Raw genomic sequence first — 19,398 nt, 5'->3', positions numbered from 1 at the left:
ATTGAGTGTTGAACTGAGACCCCGCCAGTGACAACATGTTCGAGAAACGTCATTTAGAATACAAAGAAATGAAACAGACAAAACTGAGATCAACGTATTTTATTTTTCAAACAATTCTGTATTAAGACATGAATTCATCCAACACAATCTTTTGAAAGTTTAAAGTTTATCAGTCTATGAAATACAATCTGGAGTTAATCTCTCACAAGTAACACAGACGCGCGCACACACACTAAAACATTGCAAAGATGTTCACCGTCTTTAAAAAAACAAACCAAAAAAAAAATAATTATTGAAAAAAGAATAATAGATATTGTAGTTCTTTCCAAAGATTCCGTCGCTTTAGAGCTCCCCAAGTTTGATCTGCCTCACTCCCAGCTACAGCTGCTAATCCATTCATACATCAGTGATTAGAAATGCAAGCTATGAGAGAGGAGTGCCTCGTCAGAGTATCTATTATCTGTATTTCGATAGTTCAGAAAGGCAGATTCCGGGATTTCACTACAGCCAAACAAGAAGTTGCTTCCCCACAGGTGATCGTGTTAAACCGACAGAGAGAAGCAGTTATTTCTTGTGATTCTAAACCGAAGCAGTACAGAACGATTTCTGTAGCGAGCGAAACGAAAACCTGTCGACATTCAGTCTGCCACAGAAGGCCACTGAAGAATCGCCTCCTGCAAGTCCCACTGAGAAGATTTGTTCAAATGCTTGTATTGCTTCTTAAAAAAAAAAAAAAAAAAAACTAAACATCATCGTGTTACAGGACAGCTGTCTCTCAGGGCGATGCACTACACCTTCAGCAATCCACCTGCGACTCAGTGGTGCCTCCTCTGTGTCTGATAAACTTTGTGTTACTCGAGTTACATAAATTCAGCTATCGAATGTGTTTGTGACACAAAGTTTCCCTCATGAGTTGTGAGGTTCAGGTCTTTTAATGGCTCTTGGCAAAAAAAAAAAAGAAGAAGAAAGAAATAGCACTTTTGCACCTTAAGGTGCTTCTAGAGAAATAACCACCCATAACTGCTCTACTGTGATACAAAGAACCCATTATTGGAGAATCTGCTGCATAACATTAGACGACAAGCTTAATATTTGGGAGTGACCGAGGTTGACCTCACCCAGACACTAGAGGCAGAGACTTATCACAAGGCTTTTTTTCTATTACATTAGTAAAATGAGTGTTCTTTAAAATAAACATGTCTGTTTTAACTAAATCAAATAATCTGCTTTTGATGCCATTCGACTGTTTTCACAAATCCAGTCGAGCCAATAAAGACGATTAAATAATTCCAATGTCCTGCTGTTTATTATATCATTGTTTTTAACGGACATCTGAATATCTCCTGTGTATTTCAGACATTGCATCTTCTTTAACTGCAAATGTAGCAGTCTGATGTGCCGCACTAAGCCTGTGCAGTACAGCTGAGGTAGAAATACACTGAAGTATTCCAAGTAAATTTGGTATTTTGCAACTTATTATGCAGGTATTCGTGTTAAAAGGAGAACTCCACTGATCTTTACACATTAAAAGGAGTAGTACTACTGTACACAAAGTCTTTTGTGGCTCCAGACAGAGCTGCTTGAAGTCTGCCTCATGTGATGTCACTTAAGGCAGTGTCATAAGGAGCTGATGGCTACAAGTTTGGAAAAACATCTGGAGTTGCTGACTCTGTAAGACCACTGGTCTCATCTGTTAGAAGACTGGGGCTACAACAGCTGCTACGCACAAAACACAGCCAAACCTCTGGAGTAAGCAGTCAAGTTGCATTGTGGGTAATGCAGAGACCAGTTTTTGATTTCAAACTACTCGAGAATCCGATCACGTTGTACAAGAACAGTTCTAAATCGGTGGAGTTCCCCTTTACAGACTTTAATGCCTGGTGACACAAGTGCATCAAACTTAAACTTCTAAAGAAACGATAACCGACTAATTGTCTTCATAATCTGGAATTAACACCAATCGATCAATGCACTTTTCACTTTAATAATGTCGTTTTTGATTATAGCTCGACACAGACTTGATGTCTGGGGGCCGACGTTAATACCGACATTAATATTTGAGCTGATATGCACGCATTCTTTTCAATCATCCCTTAAAATGTGGTTATTAAACGAGTAAATACACTGAGATAATTAACTTTCATTGTTAGTTTATGGTTCTAAATCACCCCAGGCATCTTTTTCTGCATTTTAATTAAAATATAAAGTTTTCCTATCAGCGCAAATCACACAACATGTAGGCCGACACCGATATATCTGAGACAGACCAATATTGGCCCATTATATCGACCAACTGATCCATCGGTCGGGCTCCATTTTTGATACCAAAAAGCCAAGAGCCAATGACCTCACATCACCACTGCATCACCTGCCATCACCTGAGCATATTAGCAGCCTGTCAAACCCCACACAAGCAATTTACACCCGAGGCGAGTTCAAACACCAATCTGTGAGTCACCGCGTGTGTCTGAATCACAGCCGCAGTCAACTCTTCTTACGAGAGGACAGTCTGGTCTACTTTACTGTAACATTGCAGCAATGTTTGCACCGTCCACATACAGGCCGCTGTCTCAGCGTACAACTCGATTCACCACAACCTACGACTTGGACTGATTACATACTGCGTGAATGAAGAAAAACAAACTCCACCTCTGTTACACTCACTTATTACTCTGATCTCTCTGCCATGAAATACATTGTGCTTTGATTAATAGAGCGGTACACATTTTTATATAAATACAAATCTGTCTTATAGATGTACATTCACTTTTTATTTCTCAATATAGACTAATTTACATATTTTATAAAATAGGCTTCTCAGAATATGTTAAGCTAATTTCCTCACTACTAAGATCACACAATCAACATCGTTTAAGAAGAAGCGCTTACCTCATCTTTGCTGCAAGAACCTACATTTTTCTGAGCAGACGTCACACACAAGATTTGATCTGTACTAAGTTTTCTCTACAAACACGTTTTATACGTATGGCTTTTCTCTATGCTGGCTCCCACTGTCAGTAGATCCTTTTACACATCACTCTGGATTAGTCGGACACATGTTAACTTCTTTGTTATTGCAACTTTCTAAATGAGATTATCGTCCGTTGATCATTTGTGGTTATTTATGTGGTGCCAAAAAAGCATTTCAAGTCCAACAACAGGGATATTCTGGATTTGACTTAAGTGCACTTAACTGGCACAGGACATAAATCATATGATCAGAATGAGGGAGCAAAATATGGTCGTGCCTCTTCTACGTGAGATTTCAAGTAAGAGACGTGTGTGTGTGCGCGTGTGTATGTATGTATGTATGTGTGTACGTGTGGGGGGCGGGGGGGGCTAATAACTCATCCTCAGAACTTTCACTTTCCCAACTCCAAGGCACTGCTTAAACTGTAAACATGGCAGATTGATAAAAAATGATGATTTGACCATAAAAAGCATGAGTGCCAGAGCTCCCGGTGGATTGTAACTGTGACGTCATGGCACATAACAGATATCTAAGCATAAAAACACATTCGCTAAAGGGGAGAAACAACTTTGATACAGTACTATATACTCTATTTCAATGGCTTACATGCACACCAAAAGGATCTGCTCGAGATCTATCTGTAAATGTATGTTTACTGACGTGAAAGTGTTCTCCATGCCCATTTACAGCTTTTTTTAAATAATCTCACCATAAAATTAGCCATCTCATTATATAATCTTTGATTAATTGCTCTCTGCTCTGACTATATATACGGCATTCTTAATAGCTTTCCTTTGAACTGTATAAAATATACCTCCTCAGCTCAAAAAGTGTCTTTAAGCAGACTACACCACTGATCACCAACCAAGATTCCTTTCAGAAATACAAAAGCCTGTCATACTCGCAGTTTCACTGGAATACCACTCAGGCATTCTCTCAACATCAACATGTCAGCATTTATTTATAAGCAGATGAACTAACTTAACACCGATATGAGTGAAGAAAAAACATCATGACTGTTAATATTAAAGTGCTGTGGCAGCATGTTGTTGTAGCCAAGTGAATCATGTGTTGACCTACCCACTGCTGACAGAAGCTCCTTCCTGATAACACTGCCTCATACCTCTACCGCACTGCCTAGTGTATGAGGACACACCAAAATTCCCCTTAAAAAACCCACAAACTACTCAAACAACTCAGAACAAAGAATGGTGATCTATAGGAAATCCAAAGAAGCTATTTAAAAAAATAAAGCAGTCAGCTGAATTTTGGATGTATACACTGAAAGGATCATTGGTTGGCGATCTGTAGGAAGAGTTCTCAAATCTCTACTGTCCCCTTTGGCCTACACTAATACTCCCCGCTGCAGATTAATGCTGTGAACTTTGGCAGAATGTATAGATACAAAATATATTAAGTCTCGTGTTTCCAGCCGTGTTCTCCAAAGTGCCTGATGAGATGGAGCCCTCTGTGGTATTGCAGAGTCAACCGTACTGACTGTACATTAAAATCTTTCCACTGGCCCGAGACAAATATGAACTGTTCCACACTAAGAGCTGTTCTACTGTAATCCCCTGGACAAACACACCTCACAGAAATATCCACACCGAAATAGTCTAAGAACTGAAATATGATACAGTAGAGTAGATCACTGTGGTAAGAGGGTGAAAGGCCCCCTGAAGGTGATCCCCCTTAATCACTATAATCTCAGAGACATCCTACTTTCATGTTTTCCTAACGTCCCCATACGTCTTCACTAACAGCCGAAAACATGAACTCCCCTCTTCAAACAAAGACTCCACAAGAATAGCATATATTGCAATATAATAGCAATATAATTACAGTAAAATTAAGGATAGCAGTAGGCTAATACCAATACAGAATCACTACATATAAATAACAAATTTTTGTATTCTGTAAATCTATGAAAACAAAGTTTAGATACAAGCCTGATGGTTTTCACTTGAACCATAGAAAAAAAGGCAAAGCAGAAGATTTCACAGTACTGATTATGTGTACTGCAAATGTATGAGACGTCTGATTGTTTTTTGTTTTTTTTTTTCATTATCTATTCATTTTCAGATTTTTCTGTTGAAGCGTTCACTTGCCGTGATTAAGAGTTGCAACATCATTTGCCATCCAGGTCAGGAAAAGTTAGCAAAAAGCAGGACTTCAGGTTACTGTCTAGATAACTAAAAATATTTAAACAAGCTACTTTGTCCTGACTTCAGCGTCCCTTTGTGATGTTTTTTCTGCACTAAAACCTTCCTTTAAGCCTCCACTGAAACAAAACAATAAGAAGGTCTACAAGACACTGCCGTTGGACGTTCCAGCATTTCCTTATTTTACGTCCACGTGTCAGGTGGCAACACGCTGAATGGAGGCTATGCAAGAGGCCTGCAAATGATTCAGATCTAAGTGTAAGGTGCTACCTATTTACAGCTTAATTTCAACATACAGTATTGGTAAATAATGCCTTCTTCAAAACCTACTGTAGAACCATCACGGAATGTTTTTAACATACTTCACAATTAGGAACTAAATAGTCACAACTGAACACAGGTCCACCAAGTAAAGTAAATCAAGACAAGGATATTTACAGTACAAATTAAGAGATGGTATTAACATGTGAAGCTCATCAGTGATTTTTCATGATGATTCAGGGGAGAATGTTATCAGAGGGGCCTCAGCAGAAACTATGTCTTTAAGGAGTGCAGGCTGGAATGGATTTAGACATTGTTTGTGTTTGTGTTTGTGTGTGTGTTTGTCTCTGAGTGTTTGCGTGAGTAAGGGGGGAGCTGGAGAGAAAGATAAGAGCTGTTCACATTTGTGTGCATGCGTTTTGTGAGAATTTCAGATGCACTTCGTTCTCCAAACTGTGCGGGGTTCCACACACTGACCAGAGCAGCTGTTCCTTCACCAGTTCATGATGCAGTTTCTGTTCAAGGTCATGAAGTACACCTGGCTGCTGCCTCCAGACCGAACTGAGGCAAAGAACACCTGAGAACGGACACGTACACCAAGGACATATGTGTCAGTAACATTTTTAAATCCACCTGCTATGACTGACCTGACTGTCCTGCAACTCTCTTACCTTGTCATTTCTCTCACAAAGGAACTTCAGCCTCTGAGCTCTTTTGTGCATGAAGACACCGTCCAGGTGGCCAGTCTCCACAGAGCGGATCTCAATGGCCTTTTCTCCCCATCCCATGATCTGATTTGAGCAGATATGAGCTGCAAGGCAAAATAGTATTATTAATATTAGCATCAGGCATGCTGATTACAGATTATCAGAGATGCACTGACTGCGAGATCCAGGGCCAGTACCCAAATTTATGAAGCAATCTGACCTTTAGCAGATGCTGATACAAATGTTTTTGCTGTTGTTGATTTCATTATTTATCTCAGTTATTCCCTGATTTGTGCCAGTGAAACAAAGACATGTTTTCATTATAACAAAATAACCAGGCTGTTTGAAGTCATTCAGGCCTTCATTACACCATATTTGAAATAACACAGATTTGCTCTAATGAAACAACCTATATAAACCTAATAACTTAATATAAACCCTCCTTCGCAGGAAAAGAGAAAGTGTCTTTTTAGACGGTCATGCATCTGCCTACTCAATGATAAAACATTTTCAGTACTGCTACAGACTTAGAAACTGATGGCAGGGATGTCATGAGCCAGTAGCAATCTGCCAGCACAAAACTGATGCGACGTGACAGATAAACATTGGCAACTGCTACCAATTAATGTCAACTGTTAGCAGCCAAAAAGGAAAATGACTTCTGATACCGATGTCGGCTGATAAATTGGTGCATCCTGACAGCTTCAACACATAACACCATCCACTTTTATTTATTATTATCTGTTTTTGGATTAGACCCCCACCAACAGATGTGGGCATCTCGCCCCACTGCAGGACCACATCCTTGATGATACGTCCATAGGTGTTGACATAGACACCCTCGTCCTCGTAGCACAGCAGCATCTCCATGCCATCTGAGCTGGGCAGGAAAACAATTGCGTGTGGTGTCACATGGCTCTGGATCTGTTTGATACAAAAACAGAAGGGATGAGCCCCCGTAGGCTTCACATTCCACAAAATCCTGCCATCTGACAGCTGCTTAACTTACATGAACGGGGATATAAATGTCATAGTTGTTTCCAGAGTCCACGTCGATGGCATGGAAGCCAGCACAAGAGCCGTAAATGACCTTCAACCTCTGACCCTCCTCCACTGTCAGGTCGACAAGCACAGGCCTGTGTGGCAGGTCTGCAAAAGACTGGTTTTAAAGGGGAGGGGGTGCGGGCCGAAAGTGAGCGTGAGAGGATAATCGACTTGAATGCTAGTCTGGTTGACTGATCTTGCATAGGTAATCCAGCTCGCGGGAAAGGGGAGACTTACCTTGAAGGCCATGAATTTGTGATAAGGCTTAGGCGCCCAAGCATACACTTCCACCGCATTCTTCAAAGCAATCACCAGGAACTTTATCCTCTCATATTTCACTAGACAGAACAACCACAAGGCCATCTGACATCAGATACTTGTAATCAATAATTCACTGGGCCAGATGCATGTATGAGAGTTGACCTGTCATGGAATAGACAGCGGCAATAAATAGACATCATCTGTCACTCACCAACTTTGTAGTGCACACAGCCCTCCATCTCCCCAACAGTGGTCCAGCCTTGCTTCTTCTCCACCTCGGGGTCATTGTGGAGGATCTTATTCCTCAGCCAAGCCAGGTAGTAGACACGCACTTTGTTTTTCTTGCCTTAATAGACATGGTGGATGATCAATTACAAAGGGTCCCAGTTCAATAATTATTTAAATATATCATATCAGTACATCATTTATATGGTTCATCCTTGTAGGTTTAACCATAATAAATAAATAACATACAGGATTTCCTAAGAAAAAAAAATCAATGTATATACTTTAAATTTTGTTTTATGTAAATATTCAATATCATCTGTGGTGATACAGTGTATTGTAATTTATATTTTGTCCCATTTTTAGAGCTCAATTGGCTTGACAACCTGTTGAAAAGGAGGTTTTTGAATTCCAAAGTCAAACTGCAATGCAAAGTAATCCCTCTAAAGGCATGAGCATAATTTGGCATCTAGTGTCTGGCATCCCATTAAAGACAGTAGTCCTTGGCCAAAAGCAGAAACAGCTTTAACCAACTGTAGTAGTGAGAGCACACTGGCAAAGAGCAGCAGTAATGACCTGATATGGTGATGAGCAGGTTGAGGCCCTCTAGGACGTCCATCTGTTGGAACCTGCGAGAGTTGATGAGGGGGTAAACCTTGCCCTGACCACTGCGGTCCAGCAGCTTCAAACCGTTTTCTGTGCCCACCAACAGGTTCACACCTGGGGGCACACATATACACAATTAAATTTTTAAAATTGCGTTTCCTTGAGCCACAGCTACATATTTTATGTGGTATACGTGCCTTAATTTTCCAATATTATTTCCACATCAGAACTCTAATGCCATTTCAAAAATGCTAATTTCATTTTCTTTATGGGAGAAATAAAAAAAAATGGTAATGTTGTAACTGTATGATGTCACCCACTGACTAAAAGATGCTGTTTGGCACATGAAAACTAACTTTTTCCCTCATTAACGATGCAAAGACACACTGTGAGAAAAGACTGGAAGAGCAGCAACTGATCTGACAAAAGTAGCTTTAATAATGAAAGCAGGGACACCATGCTCTCTCGTGAAGAGTTATTAATGTAATTGAAGGTACAGCAGGAGCCTCAAATCTAATTTCCATGTGACAGGTTTTCAGTTTTGGTCATATTCGCAACCAGAAGCCTGCTGGAGTGGACATTTGTCAGGATGTCGAACCAGAGACAAGCATGGTTGAAAAAAATCAGGAATCTGACCGATTTCTCTGCATTCTTAGTTTTTAACCTGAGTCTGGCAACTACAAACATAAATCATATTTTGAGTAACAAATTAGTTTTAGGTTTCTAATCTTGCTTGGTGTTCCTTAATTTTTGCATTTACACTCTAATATCAAAGCTGTTCTCACCCCAGAGCGCAGCACACAGGATCTCAGAGTTGAACCTCTTCTTGTACTTGCGGATCTCAGGTGTGTCATTGGGAGGGCGTGTGTTGGTGGGATTGACATTCACCATGGATCCTTTCCTCACCTCCATCTTCAGCTGTTCAAACCTGGAGCCTACATAGAGAGGTAGCAATAGAAATGTCTTGAGTAAGTAGGAATGCACAAAGTTGGCGAAAGCACACACACCCAAAAATGTAAATACTCTGTGCTGGACAGAAGCAAAAGAAAAAAAACATAAATACTGAGTCTGCAAACTAAATAATGCTCCCATGAATATTAATTACGTTCAGGTGTGACGATTTGGGCTCAAGCTCTTCTTCAGATTCCAAGACTGCCCAAAACATCACGAGTGGAGGTAATAAATATTCGTGGAGCATTATCTGGTAAGCAGTTTTGGAACTAGACACTAATCTTTCATTCATTATTTTTTGTGGAAGCTACAGTCAATTAACACCTGAACTGTATAGAATTCACACTGTGCAAAAAACTGTGGAATTAATTTTTTTATGAAGTTTTTTCACTGTACAAGAAATAATGTCAAAGGTTAAGATTCTGAATACTTTTGCAGTCAGATGCAGCTCCTTCATTAAATGTCCAAGAATGTTCCAGACACTGCTGCAAGTCGGAAAAAGATTCTGACTCACCAGTGATGGACATGTTATCCCCTGTACTTCCTGGTGACTGGTACATGCCCAGATCCACAAAGGTGGTGAAGGAGGACTTGCCAGATGCTTTAACCAAACCTCTGGACTGATACTGGTGGAGCAGAAAGGGTGTATGAGTTGTACAGTGTGGTTTAAGTCAATATCATGTCTATGGAGTTTTTAGTTTATCAGAAAAGATGTTAAATACTGATATTTTCTCTACTTATGTGGCATTTAGCAGTTCTAAAATCTGTGTTTTTTCTTATGGTGTTATAGTGTGCTGTTACTGGACTGTTTGGCTGGAAAGATGGCACATAGGGAACACATAAAAATAAACTAGGAATTCAGGACTGATATACTTAGCATCAGTAAAACTCACATCATAAACAGAGTCCTTCCCAGGGGAGGAGTGAGTGGCTGAATCAGTGGGGGAGTGGGAGGGCTGAACCACATCTGGCAAGTTAGTGTACCCATTATGGCTCCTCTTCTCTGGGGTCTTTCAGGTAAAAGACACACACACACACACACACACACACACACACACACACACACACACACGCACACAAACACACAAACACACGTGTTACATAACGTCAATGACGTACTTGGATCTAGGCCAATCTGCTGCACTAATTACCAGGGTATGACCTCTTTGGTTAAAATGCCACAGTAACCACAAGAAGTAAAGTGACAGTTGTGACCAAACTTGCTTTAAAAAGTCAAGTTTGTGTTGTTAAAGGGATAGTTTGGGTGTTTTGAAGTAGGGTTGTATGGGGTATCCACAGTCGGTGTATCGGAACGCCTGCAGTTTGGAGAAGCAGACAGAAGCACCGCTATTGAATCTAGGTGATGTACTGCTGTCAATGGGGGCAGCAGCAAAATGTGTTTTAGCCACCTTAAAAAAAGGCCCACATAAAAACAGACTGATATCAGGTTAAGTGTACGCTATATTTAGAATATGTTCACCACTTTACCTTGCCATCAGACAGCCCTTTATGATGGGAACCTGAAGGCGTTGTATCTATCCATTGTCTCTCAAAAGCCATATTTGACTCATTCGACATTTTACCTTGCAAAACATAGGAATTACTGGTCTACAACTGCTTTGATCAGTTAGTTTGTGTTAATTATTTCAATGTATGTTTTAAAGGGCTAGTTCAAATTTTGCCAAAGTCGCATTATTACACAAACAAGCTCAATGAGGCAGCAGCAGACCTAAAACTCCCATGTTCGACAAGGTAAAATTAATGGTTTTCATAAAAAAAAAAAAAAAAGGGGCTGGTGGTTTTGAATAGAGCGATATAAGGGCTTAGTATCCCATCACAGAGGGCTGTCTGACAGCATGGTAAAATGGTGAAAATATTATAGCTATAGCACAGCAGCCGTTTTACTGCCCACCTCCTCCACAGCAGTGCCTCCTTTAAACACTGGGAAACCAGCTACTTGTGTCTAATGTCACTGATGCTTCATTACTGATTTACACACAGCAGGATTTGGCTCCGCTTTCTGTCATCATTGTCTAAAGGACTCTCAAAAGTTATTTGACTTTTCCAGGCTTTATTTGCTGCACACAAACTAATCAGTGAATACTTCCCAGCCTCAAATCTTATAACGAAAACTTAATGGGCAAATGTTGGAATGATGTATGTGCTCACAGTAAATGGTGTTCTGAATTTCCTAATGATAATTTATACCTCTCTATTTTGTCTCCGTTAAAACCACTTGTCAGGTTAACTTAGTGGTAGAGATCAAGCTGATCAGTTGTCAACCAGTAAATGAATTATCAATTATTTTGATAATCAAATTATTTGTTCTGAGTATTTATTTAAGAAAAAATTACGAAGAATCTGATTCCAGGCTTATTTACTCATCTGTGACAGTCAACTAAATGCTTTTGGGTTGTGGACAAAGCAAAGCATTTTGAGGAAGTCATCTTGGGCTTTGGGAAACACTGACTGACATTTTCCAACTTTTTTCTGACATTCTGTAGACCAGAAAACTAACTGATTATGTGACAAAATAATCAGCAGATAAATCGACTATGAAAATAATCTTTGTTGCTGCACTACTCAGTGGTAAATGGCATGTATCTCATTTGTACTGTGCCATTGCACATGCCCCCCTGAAGATAATATTAATTTTCCTATAAAGTGGGTGACATAAATTTAGGACTGCCGCTGTTCTAATGTCATGCAGCTGAATGTGTGTGCTGTGTCATCGAGACATGTTTGAAGACTTGCTTGAAAGACAGACGGCATATTTACTGTATGTGTGAAAGTAATCAAAATTCCTCTTCTTTGTATGTACTGTATAATCATGGCAGATAAATTAATAACTCCATATCTTTCTGATATTCCATAATCCACACTCTCTCACACACACACACACTTGCAATTGCACTTCAGTGAAGGTGACACTTCCCACACGCAACTAATCATGGGCCACCTGCAAGATGCATGCCGTCTGTCACTGAATCATATTACTGTCTCTCCAAAATATCAAAGATTTGTGCCAGCCCATCACAGGTTGGCTTCAGGCAGCTCACAAAATAAAAACAATATTCAGCTGCAGCATTACTGACTCATAGACATTTACAGTGCAACTATGTATAACAAGCTTGCAAAAAGTTCTCATGGTCAACCTTGGGTTGAGTTCCTGTGATTTGCCCGGTCCCGTTTTCAGCCACACGGCAAAACTGGGAGGAAATTCCAAACTCAGATCTTCATGTGAATGTTGCTTCAGCTAAATTCTCACACAAAGATTGAACATTGGTGCAAAGTGTTGAATCTGCTTTGTGATGTTCAGTAGAGTGAAAGTGCAATCTGACTGTCAGTGACATCTTGGTTCATCGAGCATGCATGAAAATTGGCACCACATAATGTCATGTCCTCCTCATTTGGTCACTTATGTGTGGAAAAGACCAAAAAACAAAATGGACCTGGTGCTTAGTCACTTTCTGCTCTCACATGTGTTGCGTTGATTTCCCCATCAAGTCACAATGCATTTTAAGCATCATTATGTATACAGATGACTCACCCTCTGCACCAGCATGGTCTGATCCCCATAGCCTCCAGCTTGTTCTGCCTCTCCCCCTTCGCCTTCATCTTCGTGAACCACCATGGTGTTGACCGAGTCAGTGTCTGCATCCCTGTGACTGAGATCAAAAGATGAAGAGACATCAAGGATGACATACAGCAGGACCTCAAGCATCATGGGAAGTTTTTAATATTTAATTTAAAGAAGAGTTCATATATAAAAATATATATTTTCTTCCTGAATTGTTAGTGTTTGTAGATGTTACCGATCTGTGGGGCTTTCTTCCTCCTCTGCTCCCTCGCCACTCTCACTCTCCTCACTGCTCTCGCTGCTTTCTGAGGAGGAGGAGTAATCATTTGCCTTCACCGGGGGCCTTGGCTGCTCCTCAGCACGCTCTTTGGCAAAGAGGCCATGGTCCTACACACAAACACACCATTTACATTAAGAATTCCCTAAAAGTTGTCAACATCATCTAATCAACTTAAAAAAATTAGCCAAAAAGGCAAAACATTTATGAAAAACTAATTTTAAAAACAATCCAAACACAACTGAAGGCGAAGGATGGATGGGCTCGGAAACTGAATACTGTCATAATTCAGAGCCTGTTGCCTAATGATATTCTGGGATGATTCTGAGGCATCATTAAAAGGCCTGTGTTTGGTGTAGGATGTCCACATTTAACAGAACCAATGTAAATGCTTTCAGACAGATTGGAATTTCATTCAAAGACAAAGCATGATTAACCCAACAAATGTAAACGGAAAGTATAGAGCATGCAGTTCAGTCGAAAGTCATGCAGAAGTCAAAGAGGAAGACACATTGATACTGACCTCCCCTATAGCTCTCTTGTAACTCTGCATTTTTTTTTGAGGTAAAGTCAACAAACAGGGATTTGAGAAGAGTAGAAACATGAAGGGAAACAGTGAATGTGTGGAGTACATATAGTACAAAGGAAAGGTAACGTCAGGAGAAAACCTTCAGTTAGTAACAGGTGGGTTTGAGTACAGTAAGTTAGTACTTTTCATTGTATTACTTCTTATATCTGAGCAATATTATGTATTGCATGCAGCCCATAAGCAAAGCCAACACACTGTCTGTTTTAGAGAACCACTTACAGCAGGGCGCCCAGGGCGTGAGGATGTGCGAGACTCCCCTGGCTTATGACGGCTATCATGGGAAAGAATGGGTGAATCCATTTTGGAGGAACCTGCAAATAGCAATATTGTAGAGTGTAGTTATAATTCTGAAATCAGACTTATTGCAACAGCAGTCTGCAGAGAAATAGCACTGGGGAAGCAGGGACTCACTGATAATGCGATGCCTCTCAAGAGAGCCAGTCTGGGGCAGATTTGATATGATGCTCATACTGTCTCCTCTCTCCCAGCGATCATTGCGGCTGAGATCTGGATTGCTGCCATGAGGATACATTGAGGAATTAGCCCAGGTTGTCATTAAAACCTATTGCCATTTAGGAGGCACTAATTTAAGGAAACATCTGATCAAATTATTCAGCTCTCTCTTTAATACCTGGCTCTTACTGGATGCCTTATGCCCGAGGACAGGTTGGTGTTGAGAGCTGTGGCAATGGACGCTGTTCTCTGAGGAATCTAAAACACAGCAATGTCGCAGTCTTACATTTGCCAGTATTTTGTAAAAACAGTTCCTCATAGTGATGAAACATGTTTTGCTTCAAAGAGACAGGCACAAACGGAGCTTTTCAACAGGGGCCGCATAGAGGTGCTGCAGCAATAGGCGGTATTATACAATCTATCATATTGTTTTTGTAACATCAACGCATGTCAACATTTTCTAGAGAACACCCAAAATGAAAGTAGGAACCTGTAAATGACTGGAACATGGGACCTATAAAATTAGACCTCAATATCAGTGTACTTACTATAGTTCAGCTATCTTTCTATCTGTGAGAAGATATGAGAGAACTGTTTAAAACACACATGCACTTACTGCCAATTCCAAACCAGTCATTAGATCTCACCTTGGGTGGGAGTTCCACATCTGGCAGGCGGATCCAGGGGCCACGATCCTCTCTGATTTGGTGTGCCTGTGGGGCAGGGGTTTCAGAAGTAGGGTCTGAGTTTTGACGAACCAGCTCTCTAGAGTGGATGGGGCGGGGTGTGGGAGTAAGCGAGGGATCCTGGGTGGGGAAGGCGGACATGGTCTTAGTGGGCTGGTCACAGAGAGACTGGGAGCGAGGGACAGGGGCAGCGTAAGGCTTCAGTGGAACCAAGTGAGCCATCTGGAACTGCAGAGGACAGCAGCAGCACACCAGGAGGGAGGAGCAGCCGAGCAGAATGAAGAAGGCGCAAGACATTTGGAGGAACAGGCCAAAGTGGAGAAGAATGCAAGGTTGTTTTGTATTCCAAGGTGATGTTTGTTGGGGTTTTTTTCCCCAGTTATAAGCGATTTTAAATGGGAGGAGAGGAAAAGAAGACACAGTAGGAGGACAGAAAAGAAAAAGAAGGTGTGAATAAGGTAGCATAGACAATAAAGGGTAAAGCAGCTTAAGAATTAGGGGCAGAAATGCACAAGCTGGTGTGTCTTCTCTCCTATATCTAGGAGGTTTAATTAAACAGACTTTTAGACACTTGTTAACACCCACCTTGCCCTGCCCTCCTTGGGGTTCAACAGGCCTCTGCATCGGTGGGGTCTGAGCAGACTGGACCACTCCTGATTGGCTGATTGAGTCAGAGCGTGACTGGATGGCAGTGTCAGAGACAGTGGTGCAGATCTTGGGTGAGCCCTGTCTGTTGAGCTTACTTCGCTCCTCCACCTGAGATAACAATGACAGTGAAAGAGGGTTTGCTCTGTAAGTCTGCACGGAAGTTTCATTGAGGTGCATGCTTTAAATGTAGACAGCACTGTTACCTCACGGGCCCATGTCGGTTTGTTGTTAGGCTCCAAGTTTTTGTTATAGTGGTAGAGCTGGGGCTTCTTTTCTTGCTGCTGTTGCTGCAGAGACACCAGGTAGGCATGCTCCTGCTGCAGCTGCCTCTGCAGCCGCTCTGACTGACGTTGTTCCTCCAACTGCTTCCGCTTATATTCCTGAGAAAAACAAAACACAGCTGTGAAGACTGGACAACAGGCAGGTCAGGCTGGTCATAAATTAACTATTACATCTGCAAAACAGCAAGTCTGCATTCAGTGAAAATGGAGGCAGAGGGTTGCATATTTAGCTGACCTAACAGCGATTTTATCCAGTGAAATAATAATTGTTTTGGGCAGGATTTATCATCTCTAGTGTACTCCTATTTTTAGTGCAGCGGTCAATTACCAACCCACATAAAAGAATATTGATCGTGTCTACCATACTGTGCTGTATATTAAACAGTGTAAAAGTGAGTCATTTGACATATAATCTTGTTTCACGTTAGTCGTAGGCAAATTGTGTTTGTAAGGAGACAAGAAATCTTAAAAAAAAAATGAAAACACGTTTTTTTCTAACAGCAGAGATTGGTTTTACAGAAAGTGAAATACTTGTCATTTGCTCTTCTTCTTCACTGCTTAGATTGCAAATCACTGTGAACCACTAAGCAAGCACTAGATTTCAAAGTCAATCTTCATGTTGATGCTCACATATGGCCCACATGGTCTGGGTGGTGAGGGAAAGCAAACGACTGTGGGTAAAAACAACAAAAATATGTTTGTTTTGTTTTTTTAGAAAAGGATCTTTTTCGAGAAACCACTATGGTGTTCCTCCACAGTGAGACAGCACTGTCTGGCACCTGGTGAGGATACCTCAACCAGGTGCTTCCCTGTGTAGGAGGAGACTTAAGACTCAACCGAGGATATAATTGACGGATTACAGTGCGGTATATCTCTCAGAGGGTCACTGAATATGCTCCTGTGGAAAAGGAGATAAAAGCTTACTGCCCTGCTGTACAACATGGATATATTCAATTTCAAGGAAAGTTTCAGAGACAGGCTAGTGATTGTATTAACTTTTTTCATGTAAAAATTAGTCAATCAAAAGAAAGGCCCAAATGTTGAACTCCAAAGTTTCTACTGAAAGATTATGGCCATACAGTAGCCTCATTGTCTTGAAATGCACTTATTACCTCACAGACAGCAATACCAGAAAATGTCAGAAATTAGATTTAAACCAACTTCTATCGGCGATGAATTGTGTGAGACTTCACACTTCCTGCTGTTACCCATCAAAGCCATCCAGCAGTTCCATTCTCAACACAACCTTTTGTTAGATGTCCTAAGATTTTAAGAGGTGGTTAAGTTCAATTTTATTCACATTTTGCTCCTCACCTGCTACTCAACATCTAATGAAAGTCACTACAAGAAGGCTTTTATTGTTAAACAGCTGCTGGAGGTGTTGAGTTTACATGAAAATATTTAGATAAAACAAGAGGAGAGTATGGATTTCATTAGTATAATTAGACATATTTGAAAAACCAAAAGTCAGTTTGGGGGGTTTGTGACTGTCAAAAAATGTTTTCCTCTCGCAATGACTGTATTTAAGAACAAGCCTTCGTCCATTTCACAAGACCCTGTCCAACATTTTCTCTCTTAATCTTGGGGACTTTGCTGCACATTTAATCCCTGCCAATTACCCCTTGAGCATGGCACTGAACCCCATAAACTACTCCAAGGATACTGCCTTGTGAGTGTGCTCTGGTCTTAACGCAGATATGCATATACAGAGAGATTATGTGTATCTGTTACCAACCTCTAAGAAGGATAAGCGAAAAACTACTGGATACAGTAGTGAGGATTCTCCCTACAAATAAACAGGAACAAAAAGCTAATGCTATGGCTCATTTCTAATGATAGCAACTTCTATGCTCCACAGGAGCTAGCTCAAACATAGATGGCTAGAGTGTGGAAATTCCTCTGAAGTCAGCCCAAAACTGCCCCATAAATCTAGGTCAGTGCATGCCTTTCCAAGATATGCAATATTGTGGGATATGCACCCACACTCTGCAAAATGTAGAACATATCTACATCAAGAGGCTGCATATCTACAACCTGAATCTGCTTTATTTTGTAACAATACAATTAAGAGCTGTAAAAGTATTCATATTGTTGCCTCATACCTTGGTTTTGACATAAACAGAAACAAGCACATTGTTGTGAGTACACACACGGTGTTCTCCTTTATAGAAGAGTTATATTAACCTATTGGACATGAAGATTCTGCAGTCAAAGAAAGAACTGATAAAGGAGTAGTTAGGACTAGTTACCATAAGCAGTGCTTGCTCCTGAAGCAGCTGCTGCTGGAGGATTTCTAACTGCCGCTGCTCTTCTTCTAACTTATGTCTGATAAACTCCTGTGGAAAGGTAAGAAGACAGGAATGATAGATATGGAGGTGGGATAAAAGGAAATGAAAATATAGGAGGAGGGGAAGTTGATAAGGGTAGTTGTGCACAGTTATGTAATATCATTCCAGTAAACAACAGAAACTATGCGTTGCCCTGATAACAATCAGCACTCTAACACTGAAATTTCCTGACAAGACATGCATCGTCCCTGTTTAGAAGTACAACAGAGACAAATAATTACTGTGCAACACTACATAGAAATTGTCAGGCATTACTTTATTAAGAATAATTATGAAAATGTGTAGCTGTACATTGTGATTATAATAAGCTAATATACTAACATAAAATCAGTATTTGGCACTACAGGTAATGGTGCTCTGACGCTAGATTCTTGTGTTACTGAGGGGAGACTGGAAACAGAGCATAAGAGACGCAGAGAGCTCACCCACAGAAAAACTCATCTCTGAATAAATACACTAATTTAGACCCTTGCTGCTATGGCAACCTACTCATGGAATTTCACCACCAGAGCAACCTGCACAGTATTGCCGGTGGACACACCCACACTTCACACTGATAGGCTGATTGTAGCCCCACGTCTCCTGTGGTTGGTTACCTGCTCCCTCTCAGCCAACCTTCTATCTTCCTCCCGTCTCATATCGTCGAGTCTCCGATGGGGACCCTTTTCTTGCTGCCTCACCATCTCTCGTTCTTTTCTCTGTTGCTGGGAGAGAAGGGTGACAGGAAAAAGAGAAATGAGCACAGATGCTATAATGCACTGGGGAATTTATAATGGATAGCCTGCTTATAAGCAAACCTTCCCTTGTTTTCTGTGCAAAGAGCTGTAAAAAAAATAATAATAATAAAAGGAAGGAAGCAGGGTTGCAGGACTGTGAGTCATTCGCTCTCTCTCACTCTCTCTCTCTCACGCACACACACACACACACACACACTAATTATCTTCTGACTGTGCTGCTTTGATTAAAACTCAAACTGATCACAGGTTTTTGCTTTTGGCATGGAACAGTTTTTATCTGACATTTTAAGGGACATGGAAACAACACAGTTTCTTCTTAGTGGTGAAATGAGAACGTCCCACTTGGTAGTGACACAAAACACTCAGCTCTATTGAGTTCACTAAACTGCTGTTGGCACTTTGCAGTTGAGCAGGAGCCAGAGAAGATGGAAGAGGAGGTGGAGGTATATTAGGGGAGTTCAGTCTCACTGCAGTATAATACCTTACCGATAAGGCACAATGCTTGCAATAGTGTGCACTTCACTCAAATTACCTACAACTCCTCAAACACTTCACAGCTGCACCAATGAGCTGAGTTATAAAGGTACCATATGTCTTTCAAAATCTTCAGC

At 40.8% G+C, this 19,398-nt stretch overlaps 1 protein-coding gene across 4 annotated transcripts in view; it reads right to left on the bottom strand.

The window, feature by feature from the left end:
• Positions 1-84: 84 nt before the first annotated feature.
• The window catches only part of mink1 (misshapen-like kinase 1), a 34,049-nt gene continuing 14,735 nt past the window's right edge, over positions 85-19,398 (bottom strand). The window contains exons 12-32 of one of the 4 annotated variants that reach the window (XM_037118954.1): positions 18,647-18,754; positions 17,952-18,038; positions 15,625-15,801; positions 15,359-15,529; positions 14,735-15,001; positions 14,266-14,345; positions 14,046-14,149; positions 13,854-13,945; positions 13,569-13,592; positions 13,004-13,155; positions 12,739-12,856; positions 10,082-10,198; positions 9,703-9,814; positions 9,023-9,172; positions 8,208-8,351; positions 7,618-7,752; positions 7,383-7,483; positions 7,111-7,260; positions 6,866-7,025; positions 6,066-6,205; positions 85-5,971 (exon numbers count right to left, since the gene is read on the bottom strand). In XM_037118954.1, coding sequence (XP_036974849.1) covers positions 5,888-5,971; positions 6,066-6,205; positions 6,866-7,025; positions 7,111-7,260; positions 7,383-7,483; positions 7,618-7,752; positions 8,208-8,351; positions 9,023-9,172; positions 9,703-9,814; positions 10,082-10,198; positions 12,739-12,856; positions 13,004-13,155; positions 13,569-13,592; positions 13,854-13,945; positions 14,046-14,149; positions 14,266-14,345; positions 14,735-15,001; positions 15,359-15,529; positions 15,625-15,801; positions 17,952-18,038; positions 18,647-18,754 — 2,673 coding nt within the window. In that variant the 3' untranslated portion in view covers positions 85-5,887. The remainder of the gene's footprint in view (positions 5,972-6,065; positions 6,206-6,865; positions 7,026-7,110; positions 7,261-7,382; positions 7,484-7,617; positions 7,753-8,207; positions 8,352-9,022; positions 9,173-9,702; positions 9,815-10,081; positions 10,199-12,738; positions 12,857-13,003; positions 13,156-13,568; positions 13,593-13,853; positions 13,946-14,045; positions 14,150-14,265; positions 14,346-14,734; positions 15,002-15,358; positions 15,530-15,624; positions 15,802-17,951; positions 18,039-18,646; positions 18,755-19,398) is intronic. The other 3 variants (XM_037118956.1, XM_037118958.1, XM_037118955.1) reach the window with 3 other exon arrangements.

Source organism: Acanthopagrus latus, chromosome 13, assembly GCF_904848185.1.
Source record: "Acanthopagrus latus isolate v.2019 chromosome 13, fAcaLat1.1, whole genome shotgun sequence".
NCBI lineage: Eukaryota > Metazoa > Chordata > Actinopteri > Spariformes > Sparidae > Acanthopagrus > Acanthopagrus latus.
This window is presented reverse-complemented; position numbering and strand designations above follow the sequence as displayed.